This window comes from Zea mays, chromosome 5 (assembly GCF_902167145.1).
Source record: "Zea mays cultivar B73 chromosome 5, Zm-B73-REFERENCE-NAM-5.0, whole genome shotgun sequence".
NCBI classification, from domain to species: domain Eukaryota; kingdom Viridiplantae; phylum Streptophyta; class Magnoliopsida; order Poales; family Poaceae; genus Zea; species Zea mays.
In genome coordinates this window covers 213,375,843-213,398,702 of record NC_050100.1, presented here as the reverse complement: position 1 = coordinate 213,398,702, position 22,860 = coordinate 213,375,843, and the positions used below count along the sequence as shown (strand labels likewise).

The 22,860-nt window shown below is 47.2% G+C and overlaps 3 protein-coding genes across 4 annotated transcripts; all 3 read right to left on the bottom strand.

The window, feature by feature from the left end:
- Window positions 1-9,501: 9,501 nt before the first annotated feature.
- Window positions 9,502-11,577, bottom strand: LOC100282316 (caleosin related protein). Of its 2 annotated transcripts, none has more exons than XM_008645440.4 (6): window positions 11,248-11,577; window positions 11,006-11,092; window positions 10,811-10,896; window positions 10,223-10,317; window positions 10,006-10,131; window positions 9,502-9,882 (listed from the first exon to the last, which is right to left on the bottom strand). In XM_008645440.4, the coding sequence occupies exons 1-6, from the start codon at window positions 11,336-11,338 to the stop codon at window positions 9,702-9,704; spliced, it is 666 nt and encodes a 221-aa protein (XP_008643662.1). In that variant the 5' UTR covers window positions 11,339-11,577; the 3' UTR covers window positions 9,502-9,701. The 2 variants fall into 2 exon arrangements, with proteins under 2 accessions (XP_008643662.1, NP_001148700.2); NM_001155228.2 differs by having other exon boundaries at window positions 9,556-9,882; window positions 11,006-11,125; window positions 11,248-11,481.
- Window positions 11,578-13,934: 2,357 nt separating this feature from the next.
- LOC100283710 (ABA-induced protein) lies at window positions 13,935-15,388 on the bottom strand. The gene is made up of 6 exons (NM_001156609.2): window positions 15,216-15,388; window positions 14,968-15,105; window positions 14,777-14,862; window positions 14,581-14,675; window positions 14,330-14,455; window positions 13,935-14,198 (listed from the first exon to the last, which is right to left on the bottom strand). Exons 1-6 carry the CDS (start codon window positions 15,307-15,309, stop codon window positions 14,060-14,062), a joined length of 678 nt encoding a protein of 225 aa, NP_001150081.2. The 5' UTR covers window positions 15,310-15,388; the 3' UTR covers window positions 13,935-14,059.
- Window positions 15,389-17,590: 2,202 nt separating this feature from the next.
- Window positions 17,591-18,814, bottom strand: LOC100193744 (uncharacterized). Its single transcript, NM_001138831.2, has 2 exons — window positions 18,277-18,814; window positions 17,591-18,147 (listed from the first exon to the last, which is right to left on the bottom strand). The coding sequence occupies exons 1-2, from the start codon at window positions 18,655-18,657 to the stop codon at window positions 18,040-18,042; spliced, it is 489 nt and encodes a 162-aa protein (NP_001132303.2). The 5' UTR covers window positions 18,658-18,814; the 3' UTR covers window positions 17,591-18,039.
- Window positions 18,815-22,860: the final 4,046 nt, after the last annotated feature.

Below are 22,860 nucleotides of genomic sequence, written 5' to 3'. Positions count from 1 at the left end.
TACGTCCTCGGTCCTCCTTAATGGTATCTCAGGGAAAACTTTCCATTGCAAGCGTGGGGTTAGACAGGGAGACCCCCTCTCGCCTCTCCTTTTTGTTCTCGCGGCGGATCTGCTTCAGAGCATCATCAATAAAGCGCGACAACAAGACCTGCTCAAGTTGCCCCTCGCCGTGAACTGTGGTCAAGATTTTCCGATCGTTCAATATGCTGATGACACATTATTGATAATGGAAGCTTGCCCTAGACAATTATTTTTTCTCAGAGCCGTTCTTAACTCTTTTGCAACTTCGACGGGGCTCAAGGTGAACTATAATAAATCAAGTATGTACCCCATCAATGTTTGCTCAGCTAAAATGGAGATTCTAGCCAGAACTCTCAATTGTCAGACGGGTTCAATGCCCTTCACCTACCTTGGTGTTCCGCTTGGTCTGTCAAAGCCTAAAATCTACTGCTTTTTACCGCTCATTCATAGGATTGAGAAGAGATTGTCCTGTACTTCTGCTCTCCTCTCCCAGACCGACAGGTTAGAGCTTGTTAACTCGGTGTTCTCAGCTCTCCCGACCTTTCTGATGTGCACCCTGAAAATTCCGGTTGCCACGGTCAAGAAGATTGATTCTTATCGGAAACATTGTCTTTGGAGAGGAAATGACGTCAACTCGAAGAAACCAGCTCTGGCTGCTTGGAGCATGATTACTCAGACTAAAAAAATGGGGGCCTTGGAGCGGTTAGATTGGAGACGCACAACAAGGCTTTGCTTTTGAAGTTTTTGCACAAGTTCTTCAATAATCATGATCTACCTTGGGTAAATCTGGTTTGGAACAACTACTACAGGACAGACAGGCTCCCTAGCTGCTCAAAAATTGGTTCCTTTTGGTGGAAAAGTTTGCTTAGTCTTGTCCAAGATTTCAAGGGACTGGCCGCCCCAACTATTGGTGATGGGAGAACTATTCTTTTCTGGGGAGATATGTGGAATAAGGGCATCCCGACCCATCAATATCCCAAATTATTTTCCTTTGCCTGTAACAGCAAACTTACTGTCAAAGAAGCTAAACAAAAGGACCACCTTATTGAGCTTTTCCAGCTTCCTCTGTCAGTGCAGGCCTATGAACAATTTATTGAATTAGACGAAACTTGGGGACAAATCGCGGTGACCAACGCAAAGGATGCTTGGAAACTCATTTGGGGATCTGAAAATTTCTCTACAAATAAGACTTATAGGCATTTGATGGGTCAGGCTCAAGTTCATCAGATTTTCAGATCGCTTTGGAAAAATAAATGTCAACCAAAGCATAAGGTCTTTTTTTGGCTTTGGTTAAAGAACAGACTCAATACAAGGGATATGCTGAAGAGGAAAAACATGACTCTTGAGTCTTACACTTGTGAGAACTGCATCTGGCAAAAGGAGGAAACTCTTTACCATCTTTTACTCAGATGTAACTTCGCGAAGGCCTGCTGGAATTCAATTGGTTTGACGCCCCCAAGAATTACTAATCCTGTGGATGCTGCAGCAAATCTAGAACAGCAGCTCAATGTTCCCTTCTCTATGGAAATCGTCATTCTCATGACTTGGAGCATTTGGAAGTGCTGTAATGCCTGGCTTTTTCAAGACAAGGACCCAACAGTGCAACAATGTAAAAATGAGTTCACAAAAGAATTACATCTAGTCACTCATAGAGCTAAAGGCAGATTTGATTCGACCATCCCTGTATGGCTTCAACATTGGCAGTAGAAACCACCACTTATAACCTTATGTAATTTGTCTTCCTGTATGTAGGACTGGGCATTCGGTTCTTCGATTCGGTTCGGTTCGGTTCCTCAGTTCTTGTAGATATTCGGTTCTTCAAAAACTAGAACCGAAATAGCAAGATAAAGAAACCAGAACCGACTAGTTCGGTTCTCGGTTCTTCGGTTCGGTTCCTCGGTTCTAACCGAACTGTAACAGTCACTCTAAAATTCTGAATAACGATAACTTTTGTGAGAAATTTCAGCAACATCTCCCCACAAACAACGACAAGTGCACAATTACCATAATTTTATAGATAATACATGGATGATTAGAGGTTCAACATAAGTCGATAACACAACATCAGAAGTTACAAACACATGTAACAAATTGAATCTAATACTTTTGGGTTTTTCGGTTCTTTCGGTTCTTTCGGTTCTTTAGAGTGCAGAACCGAAAAATATCTCATTTATTTCGGTTCTCAAAAAACCAGAACCGAAATTCATAACGGTTCCTTCGGTTCGGTTAGTTCGGTTCCGGTTCTCGGTTATTTCGGTTCGGTTCCTCGGTTCCGGTTCTTTTTGCCCAGGCCTACCTGTATGCTCCTAACTCTGTCGTTTTAAAGTTTTAATAAAATTCCAGTAGGGGCTCGCCTCTCCTGTTCTATCAAAAAAAGGAACATTAGGGACCGAGCTTACCCTTCCACCATTCCAACTAACCTGTGTTTCAGTGTAGAACAGTTTTGTAACCTTAAAGTTTAACTAGTTGGATGCCCGTGCGTTGCAACGGGAATATATAATACCAGTATACTACGATAACTTATATACAAAATCTGTGTTATATTGTTATGAGAAAATGTTTCATAATCAATTTGTGATCCTAGCCATACATAAATTTTGTTATTTTAATCTAGTTATTTCACCACTACATTGCAACCATCAGTATCATGCAAACTTCGATATATGCCACGATTTGTATGGTCTCATCATTGGAGAGCACGAGCACGTTCCACACATGCTGGAAAAATTCCCTCGTACATCGTTAGTCATCAGACACGCACCACCATATGCTCTTGCTTAAACAAAAAGGTAAGTGTGTATGTGTTTGCGAAGAGAATTAAAGGCAGGCCGGCACAAAAGCTACCCTGACGGTGGCGAGGATGACGAACTAGTCACTGTTGTCGATCCTCCTCTGTGTCACCTTCGGCGCCAAGATGACGCCACAATCCTCAATCCTCGATATAGTAGTCGTTGAACGCACACGACATAACGAGTACCGATGACTCTTGGTTGGGCTGCCAAATGAAGTGCATCCCGGGCTCATCAGCGAGGTAGTACCCCTGGCCGTTGCACCACCGAATGTGCTATTCCACTACATACATCATGTTCGAGGACACTCACATAACGTCAGCAACGTCCATCGTCCCAGCGCACAAGAATTCATGTCCGGTCAGTAGCGACTTACGTGGCAGGTTGGGCTTCAGGTGGACGATGAGCTGGACGACGTGATGGCGTCGTCGTCGGATGCGGTGTCCAGAACAAACCGAGAGTCGTCGACGTTGGCGACAACCATGAGGCCCCCCTGCTTAACGATGGACAGCACAGTGCAGCTGCTCTGGACCGCGTCCAAGCGGCGACTTCGCGGGAGCTTGTCGTACACAGCGGCGCATGCAACCACGTAAGACTGCTTTTAAAGGTCGAACTGACAGTCGTCAAGCTTCTTCTCGTTATCGATGAGCGACGACAACATGAATGCCTCCTGCTCATGGAGTTTGTTCGGGGTTTGAAGTAGGAAACATGGATTCATGCTTGGCGTTGGTTTATGAAAATGACTCACAAGTCTGATCCATGGAAAAAATATTACGAAGAAAAAATTTCACACATGCAAAAAAGGGAATTTAAGTATAATGCATTATTCAAACAAAAGAAATAGCATGCAAAGCTCTTCTTTAAATAATATTACCTCCATCCAAAAATATAATTCAAGAATATCGGTGATACTTATCTACTACTACGCATTGTGCAATGGTAGCAAGTGAGCTTGGAGAGAGATGTAGTAGATGTGTTTCCTGTCATAGATGTAGACATAAACACATATAGGTGGGTGCCCGTGCGTTGCAACGGAAATATTTAATATCATGATAACTTATGAACAAATGTGTGTTATACTGTTATGTGAAAATGTTTCGTAATTAATTTGTGATCCTAGCCATACATAAATTTTGTTATTTCAATCTAACTATTTCATCACTACATTGCAACCAACAGTACCGTGAAGACTTCTATACATGATAGCTAAATGCCCGTGCGTTGCAACGGGAATATATAATACCAGTATACTACGATAACTTATATACAAAATATGTGTTATACTGTTATGAGAAAATGTTTCATAATCAATTTGTGATTCTGGCCATACATAAATTTTGTTATTTATAATCTATCTGTTTTACCACTACATTGCAACCACCAGTATCATGCAGACTTTGATATATATCACGATTTGTATGGTCTCATTATTGGAGAGCACGTTTCACACATACCGGAAGAAATTCTCTCGTACATCGTTAGTCATTGGACACGTACCACCATACGCTTTTGCTTAAACAAAAAGGTAAGTGTGTGTTTGCAAGACTAATGGTCAAACATCGTATAACCACAAAGTTAGAATACTATATTAATATATTAAATAAATTAATCCAATAGACATAGATTAACCCAATTAACATAGGATAAATAAATATCTAATTATAAAAGTATGAAACATGGTATAGTCAATGTTGTTACTACGTAGTAAATATTCATACGAGACTAACACAACTGGAACGATTCAATTTGGAATTAAAATGGGGAAGTTACGAATTTCCAAAGTTTCTATGTATTTGATATAGGATTAATTAGGAAATCAATTTTATTGTTGTTTTCATGACAAAACAGAGGTATTATGTGATAAAAATAATATTATAGAATTATAGAAATTGGAATGAACTCATTTGGATTTAATATGAAATTTCCATGAATTAAATGGGTTTCTGCAATTATTTTTAAACTAAAAATCAATTTCTAAACTCCTTTTCCCTATTTTCTTTATTTCTTGGACTGCGTCCCAAATTCCAGAAAGATCAGGGGCCAAGCTATAAATGTTTTTCTAGACTCAGTGAGCATACAGAGTGGACGGTGGGTTAAACATAAAAGACGTTTTAGTTGAAGTTGTACACAATTCAACATGAGTCATGTTGGCTAGAGGGTGGAAGGCTAGGCATTCTGCTCAATAGATCAAGGTTCAATCCCTAGGCAGCCACAGTTTGATTTTTTTTTCTACGCGCGGAAAACTGGTGTGCGGGATTGGATGGCTGAGATCGTAGAATGGCAGAACACAAAAAGACAGGCTACTATTGCTAACTTAATAAGTAGTAGAGAAAAAATATTATAAAATTATAGAAATCGGAATGAACTTATTTAGATTTAATATGAAATTTCCATGAATTAAATGGGTTTCTGCAATTATTTTTAAACTAAAAATCAATTTCTAAACTCATTTTCTCTATTTTCTTTATTTCCTGGACTGCGTCCCAAATTCCAGAAAGATCAGGGGCCAAGCTATAAATGTTTTTCTAGACTCAGTGAGCATACAGAGTGGACGGTGGGTTAAACACAAAAGACGTTTTAATTGAAGTTGTACATAATTCAACATGAGTGATGTTGGCTAGAGGGTAGAAGGCTAGGCATTCTGCTCAATAGATCTAAGGTACGATCCCTAGGCAGCCACGATTTGATTTTTTTTTCTGCGCGCGGAAAACTAGTGTGCGGGATTGGACGATTGAGATTGTAGAATGGACGGCTGAGATCGCAGAATGGCAGAACACAAAAGGCAGGCTACTATTGCTAACTTAATAAGAGCATCTCCAAGAGAATAGTCAAATGGCTCAGCAAGCCAAATTTTGGCTACTCAATAGCAAAATAACTCTCTAACAGACTAGCCATTCAACTTGTCAAGCTATTCGGCTCTTTAAATTGGCTCCCTCTCTAGCCAAATTTAGCTAGCCGCTGACTAGCCAAACTAAATAGAGAGTCTGTTGGAGTGAGATACTACATATAAAATTTAATCTTTGTAAAGAGATAAATAGAGTGTCATATAGAGAGTCGAAAATGGAGTGTCTCTTGGAGATGCTCTAAGTAGTAGAGATTCTACAAAACCGTACGTAGCTAGCTATATTAGAACCAGACATTACATGCTTTGACATAGAATCGATGAGAATTTTTAATCCTAATCTAAAATTCACTTCTGAAATTGGCTTCCACGAAAAATCAAACTCAGAATCTAATAACTCAAACCGTCTGACAACTAAAATTCATTTTTTACAAAAAATAAACTTAGGTTCTACTAAAACCGCGAAACAAATAATTCACCTGAAAGACCTTTCAAACCGTTCAAGGCTATCTTCAGCAGCTCCCATATCTCACATCTATCTCATATTCTATTTTAAATTTTACCACGTAAACAATGTCGTCTATATTGCAAACTTGTATTTTATACAGTCATATACACAATTTGTTGTCAACAACATGTGAATCAGAGACTGGTCAAACTAGTTAGTCCAAATGATTGTGAAGGTCATCAAGCACCAAAATATAAGAAATAGTTTTAAAACTATTTCCCTTTCAATGATTTTAATTGTGAACTTAACCCATTTAAAGTTTAATTACACAATAAGAATATATATTGTAAAAACTTAGCCGGTATGAGAAATACCGTTCACACGGTGTTATCTATACTACTCATTAAGAAGGTAAGAGTAGTCTGTTGTGAAATTAACCCATTTAAAGTTTAATTACACAATAAGAATATATATTGTAAAAACTTAGCCGGTATGAGAAATACCGTTCACACGGTGTTATCTATACTACTCATTAAGAAGGTAAGAGTAGCGCAGAAAAAAAATCAAACCGTGGCTGCTCAAGGATCAAACCTTGGATCTATTGAGTACAATGTCTATCCTTCCACCCTTTAGCCAACGTGACTCATGTTGAATTGCATACAACTTCAACTAAGACGTCTTTTGTGTTTAACCCACCGTCCACTCTGTATGCTCACTGAGTCTAGAAAAACATTTATAGCTTGGCCCCCTGATCTTTCTGGAATTTGGGACGCATTCCAGGAAATAAAGAAAATAGGGAAAAGGAGTTTAGAAATTGATTTTTAGTTTAAAAATAATTGCAGAAACCCATTTAATTCATGGAAATTTCATATTAAATCCAAATGAGTTCATTCCAATTTCTATAATTCTATAATATTATTTTTATCACATAATACCTCTGTTTTGTCATGAAAATAACAATAAAATTGATTTCCTAATTAATCCTATATCAAATACATAGAAAATTTGGAAATTCGTAACTTCCCCATTTTAATTTCAAATTGAACCGTTCCAGTTGTGTTAGTCTCGTATGAATATTTACTACACAGTAACAACATTGATTATACCATGTTTCATACTTTTATAATTAGATATTTATTTATCCTATGTTAATTGGGTTAATCTATGTTTATTGGATTAATTTATTTAATATATTAATATAGTATTCTAACTTTATGGTTATACGATGTTTGACTATTAGTCTTGCAAACATACACACTTACCTTTTTGTTTAAGCAAAAGCGTATGGTGGTACGTGTCCGATGACTAACGATGTACGAGGGAATTTCTTCCGGTATGTGTGAAACGTGCTCTCCAATAATGAGACCATGCAAATCGTGACATATATCGAAGTCTGCATGATACTGATGGTTGCAATGTAGTGGTGAAACAGATAGATTATAAATAATAAAATTTATGTATGGTCAGAATCACAAATTTATTATGAAACATTTTCTCATAACGGTATAACACATATTTTGTATATAAGTTATCGTAGTATACTGGTATTATATATTCCCGTTGCAATGCACGTGCATTCAGCTATGATTGATATAGGTATATAGAAACAGTAATCTCTACTAACTATTAAGAACTTATTGTAGACTGCCCCCGCCTTTCTACGCCCGCCCACCCGCACGCCGCAAACCTGCAAACCCCGCCGCGACCAAGGCGAACCGTCCTCCCGCCCGCACACCGCAAGCCCGCAAATTCCGCCGCGACCATGGCGAACCGCCCTCCCGCCCGCCCTACCGCCCGCACGCCGCAATCCCGCCCGCCCGACGCATGCCGCACGCCCACCTAGCACGACCCGTGGAACCCTGCAGCCGCCCCCGAACCAGCCCAAAGCGAGACCGGATTTGTATTGTTGCCATACTATTGATGCATGATTTTAACTTGATGGGGCAAGAATATGCTAATTAATTTGTGTTTATGTTCTTGGTGCAGATCCCTATTTCTTATAAATCTTATCTCTACTATTCCATTCACCTCTCTCTCCTCTCCCACATTTAAACGGTAAAAATATAAAATTATGCAAAAATAAAGATTAATAATTTGTGAGTTGTGGCAACGCACGAGCACCTGACTATGTTTGGTTAATGCATGTCTGATTTCTGTTGACGAGTGTTTCAAACAACAGCAGGTTTGGGGCAGTCAACTTGTGTAGGCATTGGTGGTGACCCGTTCAATATCACATATACACATTTTGAGATTAAGGCCTCATATTTTAAGCAAAAGCCTTCCTTTTTTAAATCTATTATGAAATATCTTGTCATGGATTTTGTACTTTGCTCTGTGGAATTAATCCCTTGTCTGGCATTATCTGGTACTTGAATACTTAAAGTGTATTTTTTTTATTTCAAATGCTACATACATATGTTTTTCAGTCAACACAACTCCATCTCATTTTGTAGTTTTCTTAGTGTTCAATACTATTTGGATTCTATTAAGTCAGAAATAGCAAAGATAACATAGAATGGTGGACTTCCAAATGCAGAAGCAATTGAAAAATTGTACATCTTATGCAACTTGATCGAACTGTTATATTTTAGATCTTTTGTTTAGTATTTTTTAATCCACATGTATTTCTCTATCATATAAAACTCTATATTGATTCTTTAAAATAATTTATATGAATTTGATAATGTTTGTCACAACTCACACGAATTCTGTATACCATAATGAATTGATGGTTGAGAGACTATGCACGAGACATGCAAATTAACAAGACTCATACAAGCGTCGAACAGTGTGCTAATGATGATCAGAGACACAAGGGCAGCACATGATCAGGTCTTAACATGTTTGGCTTACAAACGGGCTTTTCTCCAGATCCCAAGGAAGAAGAAGATCCGGTCAGATATATGTCGATGCTCATCCCAACGTACATAAGCTATCAATGGTATTATATGTTCCCGTTGCAACGCACGAGCACACAACTAGTATATTAAAAAGGTCAATTAAAGCCTCCACATAGAAAGGTGACGGAAGTAATTCCCGTGTAACATTAAGGTCCACCCTACTTGTGAACAGAGGCGTCGTGGCGAGCGGTGCGCCGGCGCTGTGGCCGTGCGCCCGTCTGTGGCGCCGTGGCGGGCCTGCGGGCTGCGGCGAGGAGGTAAGGCGACGAGTCGGCTCGCCGGGCCGCGGCTACCGAGAGCTGGCGCGACCTGCGAGCGCTGCTGCTGACTGCTGTGCTAGAGCTCTGCAGGGCACGAAGGCGAGTGCCAAGGTCTTAAGTTGTTCATCATGCCTTTCGCCGGCGACAAGCACTAACCAGCCGTGTACCCATCCGAGCCCCGGCATCCCTTAATTTCTTTTAGTTGTTTTGTATCTCGTTTGTTTTGGTAAGACACAGAATATTTTTATTTGAATTATGAATTTATCTTATTTTATGATAATGTACATTGAAATATCTGTTCACACCTTTTTTTATGATGTGATATGAAAAGAGTGTTCACACCACCCGTTCACACCGCTAGTAGTACATGTTGCTTGACAGCATGTTCAGAGGGTCCCAGAGTCCTTATCTCTCAACCAGACTTTGCTTGTACCTCTCGGTTCAGCTCTCCCGGATCACGCTTAGTTCCTGTTCCTCCTCCTCGTCGGGAGATTTCCAGTTGGGCGCGAGCATGTGGAACAGTGTCCCGTCGTAGACGCTTCTCGCGACGTCCTTGCGGAGGAGGCCGTCCTTGTCCTTGCCGAGGCTGTAGAGGGTCTTCCACTCCGCTTCAGCGCCAGCCCTTTCGATTCGTGCGAGGGCAGAGCAGAAGAAAGAAAACGGGAGAGGTGTGAGAGCTGACGGCTGGAGGCAGAGGAGTAAACACCGATATTTTGGGGGCTGGCCGGGAAAAAAAATCGATTACCATCCGCTGTAGTCCCCGGGCTCTCTGTTCGCCTGCAGCAGCTGGTCGATCTCGTCCGACGTCAGGGCGTCTGGGACAGTCTTGGCGTGCTTGGCGAATATCTCTTCGAACTTGTCAGGAACAAACCTGAGGAATCATTTCAGTGTTTATTTAGCTTAGGATAATCGACGCATCTACTGTTCTTGTTCAGCAGCGGTTGAGTGAGTCCATGGCCCACCTTCCTTCGGCGTCGTATGACCCTGAATCGCTTCCATGTTTCCCTTTCTGGATGTCCTCTATGTAGATATCCAACTTCGATGACGTTGCATTTTGCTGCATGTGTGTTCGAGCATTTAAACACCAATTTTTTTACAAGTGAATTAATAAGTTTTTTTATATAAAACAAAGACAGGTTTCTCCATATAGCAGATGGCCAGGTAGCTAGCTAATCAAGCCAGAAAATCTTGTAATTGTCAGCTAACCTAGCCAGCAAACAGCAGGCCTGTGTTGTCACAGTCTGCAGCTGGAATTATCCAAGAATACCTTTCCACAAAGATTACCCAAGAATCTCGAAGCATTTGGTGGTTTTTCACACGCATCTTAGCAGATTATACATGGTTGCCTGCGTGATACTACTGTCGTGTCAGCAATTTTCACGGAGCCGTTACATGATCTATGCTTTTATTCCCAGAGAAGTAAGGCTTTTGTGCAAGACGACAGCTAGTAAACATATTTTTATCGACTCGATTACTTTGCTTTAGCTTTGCGCAGACAGAGATCCAGTAAAGGATTAATATAATTAAAAAAGGAGGGTATGTGGTCTTACAGGTCTGCACTTGCTACCAAGGGCGCCATTGATGAGGGCAGCGCTGACGCTGGACAGGCCGAATCCAAACCCGAGTGCCCGAAACGCTGCCGATGCGACGACGGACGACCGAACGAGACAACAAACGAGTTACAAGCGAACCATGAGCGACGCCGAAGTATAATAAATGGGTGGGGTGGGGGGCAAGGAGCTCACCGCCGTACGTCTCCGAGAAGGAGACGACGCCGTCGCCATCGCGGTCGAAGAACGACGCGTGCTTGTACAGCGCCGTCGCGCCGGCGCCTTGCAGGTGGCCGAACGCCGCCGCCCGGCCCGCTTCACGGAGCCAGGAAGGAGCGCACGGATTCAGCAAGGAGAGTCGCGGAGTAAAGCCAAGATGGTCAGATGCGACAGCGCAAAGCAGATGCACCGCCACCGGCGGAGGCAGAGCGACTAACCGAATAGAACGGCGAACAGAAGCAGCGAAGGCACAGCCGCCGCCGCCGCCGCTGGGGACACCCGTCGTCGCGGAGCCCTGCCCACCTCCATTCTCCGGCGATTCCCCGGCCCTCGACTTGACCCTGTCGCGCGCGCTCAAGCTTAACTGCTTTTCCCCTTCCCTTCTTCCGCGCAGCGCAGATTATTGTGCGGACGGCCGTACCCCCACGCCCCTCGGCACCCCCTAAAAAGTGGACAGGCCGAAGTCGCAGGAGCACTACACCCGCACTCAACTGAAGCGTCGCCGTCGTCACCTCGCGCTCGCGCCCCACCAGCCAAACGGTTCGATCGACGACGCCACACAACTGTTCAACTAATAAAAACCAGTCGATTGTCCGTGCGTTGCGACGGCTTACAATAATATTTATATAAAATATCCACCAAAAAGATCTTAAAGTTTTTTATTGATCGTCCGCTCTTCGCATAATATCTTTTATTATAAACGCACGGGTACCATAGGCAGCAAATTAGAGACTCCATCCATCGTCTCCGCCACTTCCAAGGTTTCGTAGAGCAGGAGGGGAAGGGAAGAGGCAGACATAACTGTTCGCTGCCGAAGAAGGACACGATGAAGACCTGGACATCTGGAAACGATATAGGTAGTATACCGTTAGATACATATAAGGAGAGAGCACGCAAGCAGGAAAAGAAGCCTAGCCGGAGCAGCTCCAAACCGAGAGGCACCCGCACTAGGCGTCAATCCGAGAAGGCCGAGAGAATGTGAGTGTCTTCCAAGCCCTGGACCCGCCGAAGCGATACAACACCACCACCAACTCCGTAGCATATGCCGATTGCTGCCACGCTATGGGTCTTGGTTGTCCAATATCTCAGACATAGACTCCTCATCGCCAAGATAACCTAAGCGTGACATGTGCCACCATGTCCTCCTCGACGACACGCACGGAGAAAGGCCAGGAGCATGACCGACTCGCGCCTTACCCGCGTCGACGAGCGTCGGTCGACTCGCGGCTGCGACCGTGGCCGGGGACAGGAGGTTGGGGAGGAAGAACCAGGCGGAGGCCGAGAAGACGAACGGGGCATCCGACGACGGTAAAAACGATGGTGCGCTTATGATATGAAACGTCCTCGTGGACGTGCAATAGCCACTGCGGGAGTCAGTGTCGGGGCTGGCGTCGGACGAATACGGAGAGGAGGCGCATGCTCCTACGCCCTCTATCGAGAATGGGGCGGCGCGAAGGTGGAGGCATGAGGGGAGAGAGAAAAGAAGTAGAACGACGAACGAGGTGGTGGCAACTAGGGTGAGGAACATAATTATCGTGCGGAGGTATAAATGGACAAATGGGTCGTGTCTGGCGAGCCGACTCGAGGCACGACCCATTTAATAGTACTTGGGCCAACCCGGCACGAGCGCCTTACGGTGCTTGGGCCGTAGCCTCGGCCCGTAGTGCTAGCCCGACCCGACATGATTATTTGTAATTTTACAAAAAAAATCATATATACATATGGTATATATGTCTAATTTATATTTAATATTATAAATATATGTGCATGATGTTCTACTAGATAGATAGCTTTGTCCAGTGTCTTTCACCCTCTTCCATTATTAGGGTGTGGGTTTAAACCCTACCTCCACTGCTTTTTAATATTTTGTGCTAAGTAGGAACTGCTTTTTAACATTTTGTGCTAAGTAGGAACGTTGAAATTGGTGCTTTAAGCATAGTGAGTAGAAACGTTGAAACTGGTGATTTTTTTTTTACAGCGGAGCATGATGGCTATAATTGCATACATGGATTCAAACATGTTGATGCTATAAGCAATAGATCAAAGACAAATAGAAGAATCAAATTAGCAGCACCACATACTTGATGAGTCTATGGCTAGATCGAGAAAGACGTAGTGTACGTACTACGTACAGTGCAGTCAGCGGATTATATCATTAGTCTTCTTGCTTTAAATACGCTGTAGACTTAGATTTGGTGTATCTGAGAAAAGACTCGATAAACTTGAGAACTAGGATCAGTGGAGCAGTGTTGTTGTGTTAGTGGTACACATATATTCGAATAAATGAAGAAAAACCAAAAAACAACTCATCCACGCCACTCAGTCATGCTGCGTCAGGCGATCGAGCATGTCGCCATGTCCTCTTGCTCCGCTCTCTCGGTAACTGAAGTCAGAAGTCCCAACCCGCACTCCTGAACAACAATGAGAGTGCCGTGCCGGTGCCGCTGCCTCCCGCCCCGGCAGCCGGCCCCCGACCGAGCGACGCTACCCTGCCTGTCTCTGTCCTAGGCATTTGGTTAGTTTGGTTTGGTTTTCGAGATGGCCGGTGCTTGCTTCCCTTCAATCTTCAAAAGGCGATCATACGCCGATTTCCTGAAAGCCTCTTCCACACGATAGGACCCCGAACGGGCAAGCGCCCAAGTGCACGAAACCCAAGCCCTCGTGGCCTTGTTATCCGTCGCGGTCATGCGAACCGGACGACGAAGCAAGTGGCTGTGGCTGTGGCTGATCCTGCCTGCGTCTGTTGTGTGTAGATGCAGACGGGCCTAATAACCGGTGCTGCCTGCGCGCATTCTCTCCCTCTCGATTCTCCAAGAAGAAACTAACTAACAGAGCCCTACACATACATGCCATTGCCATGCCACACTTAGTAGAACCGATCCGTTAAAATAATAATAAAAAAAACAAAACCGTTGCCTGCCATTGAGTCCGACCCACTCGCTTTCTTACACAGCCACACAGGCAAGCATTCAGAAACGACAAAAAAAAAAACGTTGCTTGTTATTGATTACTGAAATTAACGTAAACGAATCAGCCCTTCTTCGCCTGCGCCGCCAGCTGGTAAAAGAGGGATCCGTCGTACACGGCCCTGACGGTGTCCTTGGGCAGGCGGCCGTCCTTGTCCTTGGCCAGCTTGTACAGCATCTCCCACTCCGACTTGGCTCCCAGCCTGCAGTGCAGGCCCAAGAATCATCACTACCAGGCATTTGATCGATGCATATATATGCATCCAAATTTCTTCCATGAGAAAAAGAAAAAGGAAGACGAAGAAAAAAAACAGACTAGTAGGATTTAATTTACCATCCTGCGACGTCCATCTTCTCCCGGTTATCCTTGAGCATCTCGTCGAGCTCGTCTTTCGTCAGGGCGTTCGGTACGGTCTTGGCGTGCTTGGTGAACATCTCGTCCAGCTTCGCGGGAACGAACCTGCAGCAGAGGCCACTCTCGATGAAAAAAAAAACCAAGTGGATCATCACACACCGGCCCGAGTAATCTGCATTTTGCTACTGTCTAGTTCGTTCGAGTTCGAGGGCATAAGCATGGACGCGTGCCTTCCTTGAGCGTCGTAGGCGCCTGTGTCGCTTCCATGTTTGCCCTTCTGAATGTTCTCTACGTAGATATCCATGCGCGAGGAGTTGGAATTGTCCTTCATCAATGTGCATTGGGATAGAGTCAGTCAATCAATATATATATATATTGGCATCCGCGTGCCTGAGAGCGAGACACAGTAGCAGCAGTACGACGTACAGGTCTGGTCTTGGGCCCGAGGGCGCCGTTAATGAACGCGGCGCTGGCTTTGGCCGTGACATCGCCAACTCCGACGTCCTGCAGACCTGCGTCGTGTCGATCCAGACACGCACGCGCGTCAGCAGCCAAATTCCCTAGCCCTCGGGCGTGCCGTGCGTGACCCAGGATCTATCACACTCTCACTCGCTCACCTTGGTAGGTCTCGTCGAAGGTGATGATGCCGTCGTGGTTGCGGTCGAAGAACGCCACGTGCTTCTGCAGCTCCGTCATGCCGTTGCCGCCTGCCGGGGCGACGCCCGCAGCCGCCGCGCCGTGATCACCATGCCCACCTTCTCGATCGATCCATCGGAATAATCCGCAAAAATAAATGCAACGACGGCGACGGGCAAAGTTTGCGCGGATCATCAAACGACAGACGACGAGGTAGTAGTACACATACCCAAGGACACCGCCAGGAGCAGCAGGAGGAGGAGACGCGCGGCGGCCGCTCCCGAGCGCGACCTCGGCCATTGCCGTCGTCGTCGGCCGTCCATCGCCTCCGCCTAGCTGTGCGTCCGTACGTCCTCTCGCGCGCTGGCTGGCCGGCCGCTCGTCCTGAATCGGAGGTGTGCCTTGCGCGCCTCGATCGGGTTATTCAGTTATAGGACGGGCTCCCGCGCCGGGCCAAATAAGGTTAGCTTAGCTGGACAAGTTTTGGCATGTACTAAACATGGACGGCTGTGTGGGAGCCGTATCGTACTGTATTGTATCAAGTCCAGAATGCATGATATCATCTCACTTATTAGTTATTACTAGTACATCTCTCATCTCACTGTTGGATTGACTGGCGCCGTATGCTGATGCATGCATGGGTTGGCAAAATTACTCCTTCCGTGTACACATGCCTGGCGAAAACTGTCCACACACGCGAATCGGGTTTGCGCAGATTTTGGGTGCCGTAAAAGTACTGCTAGGTACAGTTGGGTGAGAAGATCGACCACCCACTCCCGCTCTGCTAAGAGAAGCAACACCAGGAACATCAGCCTGGCACGGCCCCGTGTGCCGCTGCTTTCCACGGTTTTGGTATTGGTGGGTGGTACATGGTTTCTTGCGTCTCACATTTCGTGTGCAGGCGGGCACTGTTCGCGTGCGTGCAAATGCCGGGGCGGGCCGATAACTCCAATACGATAGGCCACACGGCCCGCGGCCCCGCGCCGATTCCAGGGCCCATCGCTGTTGCTCGTGCACCAACCGCGCCGTCAAACTCCTGTCCTGTGGCCCGAACTTGTCAAGCGGGCCGGCCGGCCGGCCTGCTCCCGCCAGTGGGCAGTAGACTCGGACCAGGACCACCCGGAACTGGCCCCCGTCCGTAACCAACTTACCAACCACTCACACACTCGATGTCGAGCTGGCAGCTGCCTTTGGTTGAAGTTGAACAATCTCGTTCCGCCAGAGGCCAGACCAAGGCCGATTTCTTTCTGGCATTCCGCTGCGGATCGAATCGAATGATGCGCACGTCAAGTTCTGGGCACATTGCTGACCGCGAACATTTCGACGGTACTAGACGCAGCTGCTCTGCGCCTCCGCCGGCGAATGAAGACTGCAGCAATGCAGGTGCGAGCAAGCTGCTGGAGATAGGCTGAGGCTCGAAGCGAGGCTGCAGCCGACATGCAACGCTATCATCGGCAGCTCATATCCCGTCGCTGTTCCGTACCCGCCAGCTGCACTGCACGTCCCGTGCAGGAAAAATCACCGCGGCGTGCCAGTCTTTCACCGCCGCGCGCGAAAACAAGCGTCGCAGCCCGCAACCCAAGCACGTATACTAGCCAACAAAGGGGGCTCGTCGCGTCGCGTCCACGTGAGCGGCCCACAACCCGTCTCGCTCGCGTGGCGTCCGTCGTCCGACGCGGCCGAAAATTCGTCGGGCGCTGGGGGCTGGCCCGCGTTTTTTATCCGATCCGGCGCTGCACCTGCACAGGCGACGACTTGTCGCCGGAGGGTTTCGCGGTTCACGTCCATCTCTGCCGCGCGTCACCTAACGCCTTGACAAAACGGCGCCCCGAGCACACGTGGACGCCAGCCAGTGGCTTCCAGCTGACTAATCATCTGCGCCCACCATCGCTTCGACGGCTTCGTCAGCTGCCGACCCGTCGCAATAGTTTATTTTTACCGTCCTACGGACAAACCTGGTGTTATTGTTATTTTGTCCGGGTCAAGTCAGTCTCCACGGCATGATAAAGATCGGAGAATAATAAGCTGCTGGGACGACGAAACGGTAATGGGGGTGGGGGGTCGCCGTCGGCACGTCGCGGTGTGCCGGAGCAGAAGTTTATTACTACTCATTGCGGCAGCGAAACGCGGGCGCACATGCCCCCGCCCGTTCTTATCGGCGGGCCAGGCTTCGGGGGGAAAAAAATCAGCGAGAGCCGAGAGCGACGTCGCGGAGCACAGGACACAGGCTGACAGCCGCACCGCACATGCGCACAGCTGCGTGATGGGGCGCTGCCACGGCGAGCGGGGGGGCTCAGGAGCCGTCGCTCGCTGCTCGGGACCGGATCGACAGGTCGGTTTTCTGCCACGGTGCGGGTTCCTATTCCCGGCTCCTGGGGTGGATGGACGTTGGCAAAGGAATCGCGAGTTGTGTGCTCGTCTGATCTGGAGATCTCGTCACTGAGCGCCACCCAAGGATCCAGTTCTAGCATGTTTTCCGCAGCAAATCGGAGATGCTGCGAGCACTTCTCGAGATGTTGCTGTCCCCTGAGCTGAGCAACTTCACCGCCTAGCTCAACAGCATCAGGAGTTCAGGACTAATGTGTCAACTTTTTTTTCTTTCTTGAATTGAACAGCTCCCCGTATCGATCAGTTTATTCAATCCTGCCACCAAGGGCAAGAAACGAGTTGCTACTAATTTACAATTTTCTTTTTGCATTTACTCGAAAGAATCGTGAATTGTTTTTTTTTCGCGCTGCTGTTCTTGTTTCGTTCTTTTTACATTTCGTCCAATCGCTTGCCCGCTAAAAACAACAGTTTGATTTTATTTGCCAACGACGACTCCGCGCCTCGAGAGGGGGTCAAGAAGAAAGCAGCACCGCCAGAGCACAAGCCGCGCGGTGCGACGTCGACTCTCCGGTGAGGGCGACCCAAATCCGAGCCCGCGAACGCCGGGCCGGCCGGCCTGCCGCTTTACCGAGAGAGGGAGAGCACGCGCTACCGTGGTGGCTCGCGCTGCCGCCGGTCCTTTCTTGCCGGAGCCGCCGCGCGCGACCTCCTCTCCGCCCAATCGTTCAGAGAGCAGACTGCAGCACGGGCACGGCGTGGCGCGCGACGAGCCGCTCCAGCGCCTCGCGCATCCACCAGTGCGGGCACCCGTCCATCACCTGCTGCACCGTTGCCTGTTCCATTGGATCGCGAGCGCACGGTCAGATATGCATTAGTTTTATTTGTGCATTGGCAGCCGGTGCCGCGACGACGGGAGGGGCAGGCAACGGATTGGTCTGAATTGAAGGAGAAGTTGAACTCACCCAGGTGCGCTTGCGGGACGCCATCTCGGGCCACTGGTGGAGCTCGTCGGCGACGCGGAGCGGGAACATGAACCCCTCGTAGGTCTGGTCCACGTAGCGGCGGCTCTTGTAGTGCCAGAGGCCGAGGACCGGCTCGGTGTCGCCGAGGACGCCGGCCTCCTCCAGGGCCTCGCGCCGGGCGGCCTCGTCCATGGACTCGTCCACCTCCCACCCGCCCTTGGGGAACATCATGCCGTGCCCCTTCTGGGACGTGATCGCCAGCACCTCCAGCTCGCCGTCGCACCGCACGCGGTACGGGATGCAGCCCACCACGATGCGCCCGCCGGTGCTCTGGCTGTACCGCTGCAGCTCCCGCCCCTGCCTCGCGACCAGCACGGCCATGATGGAGATACGCGGGCGGCTACTAGCTGATTCGTTCTCGTTGCTCTAGCGGCTCGCCGGGGTCGGAGCTGGAGCCTGGAGAGTAAGGTGGAACGATGATGCCGCAGCTGCTGGTTTTGCGGCCATGGAGGCTGGGGATCAAGGGATTTTATAGCGTGTCAAGTCAATGGAATGCTGTTGGTGCCGAGTGATTAACTGATGAGTAACATGCGTGGGCCTGGAGTATGGACGCGAGGACTGGCTACCGACGTGGACAAGCCGAGCGGATCGGATCGGATCTTCTGTGGCGTATGTTGCTGCCTTCGCCTCAGCCTCAAACTCAGGTTAGTCTGAATCAGATGTGTTCAGTTTTCGTACAAGCCTTATTAGTTTGCTGAATATTTTTGACTTTTTCCGAAAAGTAGCTAAGCGTGATTGGCATTCTAGACTTCTCTAGTAATGGTGTGTTTTATTTTACTGGATCACGTGTTATCGATTTAATTTGATATAGATAGAAGAGGTAAGAGCTCTACTTGGCCACTAGTCCGGCTTTGATGTGTAGTACATAAAAAGAATAATAGTCAGAGCTATTTATTGCAAGAATTTAATGATTGTTTTCACATATAATGATACTGTTGAGCTAGCTTAGTACACACAAGAGATTTGACAAGACCGGCCGGAAGTACTTGGGCATACTTACTTTAAAAAGGACGGGAACCTTTCGGTTAATTTATTATCTTCTAGATCATTGTTGAATTGGTGTGTGAATTGGTTGATCTAAATCATGTGCTTTTCTATCTAGAACATATGGGGGCTAGAATTTTATGGACAGCCAATCCATCCACTGCATATACAAAGGAAACTTTAAAAGCTCGTTGAGTAAACGACCAGCAAACATTGTTGCCGTTCATTGAGACACAACTATTAAATTACATGTACCAACTAGTTCAAACAAAAAATTAAGCTGATAAGATGTGAGGAACTCACTTATATTATATTCCAACAACAACAATAGATTGTAGAGTCCTGCGATCCAGATATCTAGTTGATTCATATATACATATATATAACCGACCCAATAAAAAGAGAAAATAACAGCAAGGGGTTGAAAGTAGCTGTATTAACAGCAAGGGGATGCTCGACGTCCTTATTTCTGGCAAATCCTCTGTGCTCCTCAATGGGACTCCCGGCCCTTGGATCTCCTGCAAGAACAGTGGGCTGAGACAAGGGGACCCCATTTCGCCCTACCTCTTCATGGTCGTCACAGACGTCCTTCGTCAGCATATTCCCCAAAGAATCAAAGTGTTCCTGTGGTTGGTTTAAAAAAAAACAGATTACTCTCTAAAGACAACCTAAAGAAAAGAAATTGGTCTGGCTCTGATAAATGTCTTTGCTGAGGCTACTCCTCACATTCTATTCGAGTGACAGGTGGCCACTTTCACCTGGAGGATTATCCAGACTGCTCTGAATTCGTTCTCCATTCCAAAGAGCTCGGAAATTTTGTTTGGAGATTGGCTCTGCAATTTCAAAAAGAATGACTGACACCCTTTAGTTGCCGGTTGCAGCGCTGTTTTGTGGACTTCGTGGAGAATTAGAAATGATACTTGCTTTAACGACAAATCCCCTAATTGTGCAGCTAACATTGTTCTCCTGTTTTTGGCTTGACGCGTGGTCCATCTTATCAAAAGAATTGTTAGAGACTTCAATGGATCTTTTGGATGGGCGCCGCTGGGATAGACGACTGTTGTAAGATATAGCTTGGCAGTGGACGTCCCTAATTTGCTGATCTGCCCCAAATTCTGGAGGAGCCACTGATGTCATTCTGCGTCGAATATCTGCAAATCAGTTGCTTTCTAGCTTGCATTTGCTTGTTATAGTTCCCGTCGTTAAGCGTCCTGAACGCTGGGACCTCGTGGGTTCCGTTCGCTGATAGTTTGTATTCAGAGTACGTTTCTGGATAGTCTAGACTTGGTATTCAGCCTTCAGATGTTTAGGCTTCGTCATGTAATCGTGGTTAGATGTTGTTTGTCACTCTGTTCTGTTTCCTAATGAAATGAAATAGGGCGGAAACCCCTTCCCGTAAAAAAAATTATAGTTTAGCTAGATACTTTTAGCAAATTAGCTACTAGGTAACTAGGTATTTATTAGTTTACTAGTGATTTTTTTAGACAACTAACTACATTCAAACACTCCGGATAACCGCCGTTAGTTTAGCCTAAGAAAAAAGACAACCACCACCCAAAGAAAGAGCATCACCAATTGACCATCGTCCCATCCAATCAGGTCGACGTCGCCCGTGCATGTAGACCGTGTCCACCCAGTTAGAGCAGAAGATGCCCCTCGCCGAGCGAGGAGCTAGCAGATCCAGATGATTGTAGCGAACGAACAAAAGCGCGTATCTGCAGGGCGGGTATGGGCATATGGCCGCGCGAACGCAAACCCGCCCTTCGCAGCTGCTTCTCTCGCAGCCCTCGTCGTCGGCGGCGTAGCGGCCAAGCCGGCGTACGCGGATGCACGCACACGCACTCTCCGCTGCCCAGCCCCCTGCAGCAAGGTGCTTCCGCCTTGCCTGAAAGTCCATGGGCGCATGGCCTATAGCCAAGACGCCAAGTCCATCTTTTCCATGGTTGCGGCATGCATGCTATCTCTCTCTCTCTCTCTCTCTCTCTCTCTCTCTCTCGCGTAGGAGTATTATCGCTTCATCCCTTTACCTTTCACATCCATCCGTGTCGTCACTGACGTCGCTGCTGCGCGTGTTGCCTGAGGTGATGCTAACATTTTTTTTGTTTATTATTGATTTATTTTTGGCGGAAGTCGTAAACCATCTGTGCTGTGCTTCAGTGATCATGCTCGCGAAGCAAGTTGCGTCATGGGTTATATGCTATATATGCATGCCCCCATGGAACAGTCGCGCAGGCGGCCGATGAGACATGCATGAGACACCAATTCAAAACGCACTGGCTGCCGTTCCTCCCCTTAATTTGAAGGCCTATTAATTGGGTCATCATACAATACAAACTTGGTTAGCAATGGTGTGTGCAACAATTACATACTGCAACACACGCTAGCTGCCTACAAGCGGTTGGCCTTCAGCTGAGCTTTTGGCCACGTGAGGAAATACGTACCACCGTGTGTACTGTCTAAATACCCCCGCCCTAGCCGTCATTACAGTATTACACGCGTCTCCCGGCCAGAGGACGATGCATGTGAAAGGCCGTTACGTACCGACGGCGAGATGCACGTGCGGGTAATGCATGCCGTCATTTTTGGCGTTGTCACTGACGTGAAATCGTGCGTCGTAGTTCGTGTACACACGCCCATATATGGAAACTGGTGTGGCGTATGTTGCAGCCAGGTCCTGGGATGAAAAAAAACGCGCGCAAAGCAATCGTTGGAGCCCAACAGCTAGGGTTGGTGGCAGTCGGCGGGCCTTCGTTCTTGGGTTGGTGACTTGGTGTTGGTTCCAACTGATCTCTCTGGCCGTAAATGGCTCGGAAGTTGCAAGAACAGAGCCACCAAAACCGCGCCACACAGCAGGCACATGTGATCGATCGAGAGCGACGACTGAGGACAAGCCGCGCGGCGCTGCGACCCAGCGGCGCGACCGACGCGGACGGGCGCGCGGCCGGCTCTGCCCGCCCTGCAGCTCCACCCACCGGAACCGAATTAAACACCGCCGTCGCCGCGGCTGGGGCTTGCGCTCTCGACAGACAGGCCATGCGCGCCACAAGGTCGTTGACCCCGGCCAAGCCGGCCTGGCATGTCGATCTGGGCCAGTTGGTGTCCTGCACGGTCTCTGCCACCGCGGGCATGCAATGATGGAGGCGATCGAGATTGATGGCAGGATAGGTCAGCGGCCGGCCGGTGGTAGCTGCTACTGATAGATAAGCTAAAACCCAAAGCTGGGGCCACCGACCGGCGCGCGTGCAGCTGTTCGATCAGTTGTAGTGTATTTCTCCGCTTTGTTTCCTTTCAGTTTCAGGTTATGTCGATCGTTCCTGGGATGTATCGTCGTCGTGGTCGTCGTTGTCTATCCTTGATATATCGAGAGCTTTTTTAATCCTGAAACCATTCCACTTGCTTGCCTCGACCATACCCAAGCAAAGACGCACACGCTTAATGAATACTTGTGAGCATCATCGGCCAGTGTTGTGCATTCTTTGTCGGTTCATTTGAGTATATAAAAAAATATGAACACAACAATATCCATATATTACATAACAT

Excerpts from the sequence above, each read along its gene's own strand:
- LOC100193744 (NM_001138831.2), bottom strand. The coding sequence starts at position 18,657 with ATGGCCGTGCTGGTCGCGAGGCAGGGGCGGGAGCTGCAGCGGTACAGC. Across the intron at positions 18,148-18,276 it reads CGTCCCGCAAGCGCACCTGG|GCAACGGTGCAGCAGGTGAT; the intron begins GTGAGTTCAACT and ends CCAATGGAACAG.
- LOC100282316 (NM_001155228.2), bottom strand. The coding sequence starts at position 11,338 with ATGGAGGTGGGCAGGGCTCCGCGACGACGGGTGTCCCCAGCGGCGGCG. Across the intron at positions 11,126-11,247 it reads TCTGTTCGCCGTTCTATTCG|CGGGCCGGGCGGCGGCGTTC; the intron begins GTTAGTCGCTCT and ends GGCTCCGTGAAG. Across the intron at positions 10,132-10,222 it reads TCATACGACGCCGAAGGAAG|GTTTGTTCCTGACAAGTTCG; the intron begins GTGGGCCATGGA and ends ATGATTCCTCAG.
- LOC100283710 (NM_001156609.2), bottom strand. The coding sequence starts at position 15,309 with ATGGACGGCCGACGACGACGGCAATGGCCGAGGTCGCGCTCGGGAGCG. Across the intron at positions 14,863-14,967 it reads CTTCGACGAGACCTACCAAG|GTCTGCAGGACGTCGGAGTT; the intron begins GTGAGCGAGTGA and ends GACACGACGCAG. Across the intron at positions 14,456-14,580 it reads GCCTACGACGCTCAAGGAAG|GTTCGTTCCCGCGAAGCTGG; the intron begins GCACGCGTCCAT and ends CCTCTGCTGCAG.